Here is a 3,860-nt window from a genome sequence, read left to right as displayed (position 1 = left end):
CCAGCAGCTCTACATTAAAAATAACAAAGTCTGTAATGTCTACTTTAACCTGATCATAAAAAATGTTTATTCATGAGAAACAGTAAAAAAAAATGTATATTTTTTTCCATAGTCGGGCAATTATATTAAGGTCTGTTTAAAACCAGAAGTACAAGGCAAAAAGATTAAAAAAAAGAAAAACAAAATATATGTTGTTCAGTGGGATTAATACTGAATTAAAAGTCTCTTGTTTTTATGAGTTTAGACCATTTCATTTTGTCCTTTAATTAAAATGAACGTTATCTGTCCAAGTGAGGAGATCGTGCAAGCTTATATTTTAATTAGAAAAACAACAGAAATATGCCCTCAATGCTTAGTCAACAACAGGCATTTTAGCTTAAAAGCCAAATTTGTGTATTTTACAATGAGAATGTGTTAAGTAGGTTAGCCCTGATAAACGTCTTATGAGCATTTTATAAAATTGTGACTTGTAATTATGACAAGCATTTTATTTTATGCTATATGTATTAAGGGTACTATTTTGTGTATATATCTTATTAGTCCTTTACTTTAAAAGGGGTTTTATTTTAGTATTTTTATGGTCACTAAACAATAGTTATCCATAATATTTTTAATTAACAAAATAAAAATACAGATAACCCTTATTGTCTGCAACTCCATTAAAAAAACCTCTTTAATACAGATCATAAAGCTTCTTAATGGATGGTTATGCAGGAGCTGAGTGCAGAAGTGTAAAAAAAATCCAATTAGAATCAGCATCATAATAGGCCCATTCTTGCAACGTGAAATTGGTGATCAGAGCGTCCTTAGCAATTTGTTTCCCCTCTTTGTGCCACTGTCCAGGTTCACTTTTATCTCTCAGGTATGTTATAAACCATAGACCCTAAAATTTGGCTTCATTTGTTTTTTGGGGTAGAGGGAAATTTAACAGGAGGCTAACTGTGTATAAACAAAACAATGATAGAAACCTTTAGTACTAACTAAAAAAAAAAAATAATAATAATAATAATCACCTTGCAAGTTTAAGCTACTGAAATTAGCCTAACGATAAACAACAAATGTTATTAGAAAACATTTACTTTAATGCTCACTTACTGTGCACAATTATTTAATTGGTCATTCAGTAAGAATATTTTGTTTTAAAAAGAAAGGAAAATATTACATAAAAGGAGTTTTGACACAAATGTGTGGAATATAACACACAGACTACATTTAAATAAACACATTAGTGTACAAGATACTGAGATCATGAACCTATCACAGTGTGTACACACTTATATCTGTTTCTCAGGATCTGGGAGATCATTGTGAAGGTGAAATGTTTTTACAATAAAGCTGACATTCTTGCATTTATAGGATTTTTCAAAATTAAATGGACATCTTTTCTAAAATCTCATAAATTTAGAAGCAGCTAAAATATTTCATGAGGAGCTCACATTAGTAACTGAAAGGCAACTGGAAGTGACACAGCTTGCGGGGCAGTTCAGTTTACTTAAGTGATGCCCAAAAAGTAACTACTCTGAGGGCACTGTGGACTGCCGAGATACCAACCGATCAATCTTCCCCAGAGTGTTAAAGGGACAACCAAAGGTTACCACATAGACAAAGGTGGGCCTTATTACTTTACATGGGGACAAAAATCACAGGAGAGGCCTGGGGTACCTAGCTGTTGATTTAGGAACTACAGTTCAGAGATGCAAAGATACCTGGAATTATCTGATGAGACTCAGAGGAGGCAGCTGTAGGACTCAGTGGGTGTTCCGGACTTTGCAGCCAATTCAAGGCAATGCTCCAGGTAAGCTAATATTGGGTTTAAAGGCCACTCCCTCCCACTGACGAGGGGTTAAGCTGTGAAAAGGACTGACTGCAGAGCAATGATGGAAGTGTATGAAGAAATGAGGAAGAGCATATGGAAGGTGAGCTACAGTAAATGTCCTTGGAAATTACATCCCTGTGTTTTGGATAATGGACAAATGAGTGATTCCCCCCATTCGTGATAATTACCATCTAGTTGTTTCTCTAATCAGGCTAATAATAATATTGGGGGGGGGGGTATTATTTATTTAATACTTTTCTGTTCTGCCTCCTTTGATCATACCTCTTTTGTGATGTAAAAAATATTTTCTTATAAATATCTGGACTTTGTCATTCTTTGTTCTGTGTAAAAATGGCACACTGGACCAACCAATCACTCTGGCCACCCAGGCACCCCAATCCACAAAATCCCCACACTAAATTTCCTGGTGCCCATTCTGACATGTTAATTGAGTAATATGTTTAAAACTGATGAATAAATAAAAAAGTGGCAATTCCACAACTGTCGTTCATTAAGTAATTTTATACATATGCGTTTTATATATATATATATATATATATATACACACACACACATATACACATACGCATAAGAATGAACTGGCTTGTAAGAAACATGTCTGGATCACACCTCATGTGGGAAATGCTTTAACATATCCTTCTGAAGGTTCTGCTCCCAGCTGTGTAGAAGTTCAGTCAAATGTGTCTTATTTCTTCTTCTTACTTTCTTTCTTTGGTTTCTGTTTTATCTGAGGGATGGTGCCCTTTGGCTTTCGTAGCTGATCCACACCACGCTGTTCACTGTGCTCAGCATCCTGAACAACAACAAAAACAAACATTTTAAAACATTTAAATAAAAATTTGTTCATTAAATATTACATATACTGAGAATATTAAAGGGCATATAACATGCAAAACTCACAATTTTCACAACAAATAAAAATGATAACTTACTTGAAAACATTAATTTTTGAAAAATTTAAATTTTTCATTTCATAGCTACATAGTCCTAAATTTCACTCGATAGCTTGTATCCGAGTGCTCATTAATATTCCTGTGGAAATGTAAACAGGGCCTGCTACTTGTGCAGGTGTCAAATGCAAATGTGGCCTACTTGATTAAAGGACAGTGCAGAATGAAGACATTTACAAACTACCATATTGTGTCTGTATATGCTCTAGATAAAACTTCACAAGTTCCACAGTTCATTTTACATATCAGTTTGCAGGTCAGGGATCAGCTTGTATCTCAGTTCAAAAGAAATAAAAAAGAATTACTTACTTGTGAGTAAAGCATTTGTTATCACCTTGGATTTAAAAGTAACCAACTATTAAGAAACTGATAAAGATTAGTTTGAAATCTGCTTGCATTTACGGCATGTGTTTTTCTTTATTAAAACAGATCAAACTTCTTCACTAGTTCAGAAGAAAAAAAAAATAAAAACATTTTTGAGAAAAAAAAAATGTATTTGAGGGGTATGTTATTTCAACATAACATTTCCATAAAATAAAATAAAATTTTAGGTCTAGACATTACGTCCCCTGCCACAACCAGTCACAATGTTCCCAAATGAAACTTCACATTTTGCATGCATTATCCAAACTGGATAAGCAATTACGTACAGACAAGGGTCTGGTTTTAATTTCCAATGTGGGATAATATGCAATCTTTAAGTCTTGTCAAATTTAAGAAAAAAAAATCATCCAGTCAACCTTTATGCCAGAATACAGAAAAAACAGTTGTGTGCCTTATCTTGTATCTTAAGTCTGAACTGAATAAACAGACAGATCATGGATCAAATGTGTTCGGTACGATTCCCATGCCCAGTCACACATTGAGTTCACATGTTTTTCCAATGTCTTCTGGAGTTTTACTCCTACGTCCCCCAAAAATATACATGTTAGGTTTATTGTCAAGTGTAAATGGGCCCGATGTGGTATTGGAGTGGGGGCATACAATGGCTTTGCACCTGCTGCTATCAGGATAAGCTTCAGCCCCCCATAACCCAAAACTGGACCAAATGGCTTTAATAATATGATGCTATA

The 3,860-nt window shown here is 34.2% G+C and overlaps 1 protein-coding gene across 2 annotated transcripts in view; it reads right to left on the bottom strand.

Annotated features, from left to right (window-relative positions):
• Positions 1-543: 543 nt before the first annotated feature.
• The window catches only part of manbal (mannosidase beta like), a 25,509-nt gene continuing 22,192 nt past the window's right edge, over positions 544-3,860 (bottom strand). For both annotated transcript variants that reach the window (XM_028812086.2, XM_028812087.2), the window contains exon 3: positions 544-2,630. In XM_028812086.2, coding sequence (XP_028667919.1) covers positions 2,523-2,630 — 108 coding nt within the window. In that variant the 3' untranslated portion in view covers positions 544-2,522. The remainder of the gene's footprint in view (positions 2,631-3,860) is intronic.

Source organism: Erpetoichthys calabaricus, chromosome 10 (assembly GCF_900747795.2).
Source record: "Erpetoichthys calabaricus chromosome 10, fErpCal1.3, whole genome shotgun sequence".
Classification (NCBI taxonomy): domain Eukaryota; kingdom Metazoa; phylum Chordata; class Cladistia; order Polypteriformes; family Polypteridae; genus Erpetoichthys; species Erpetoichthys calabaricus.
The sequence above is the reverse complement of the archived record's forward strand: the minus strand, read 5'-3'. Positions and strand labels throughout refer to the sequence as shown.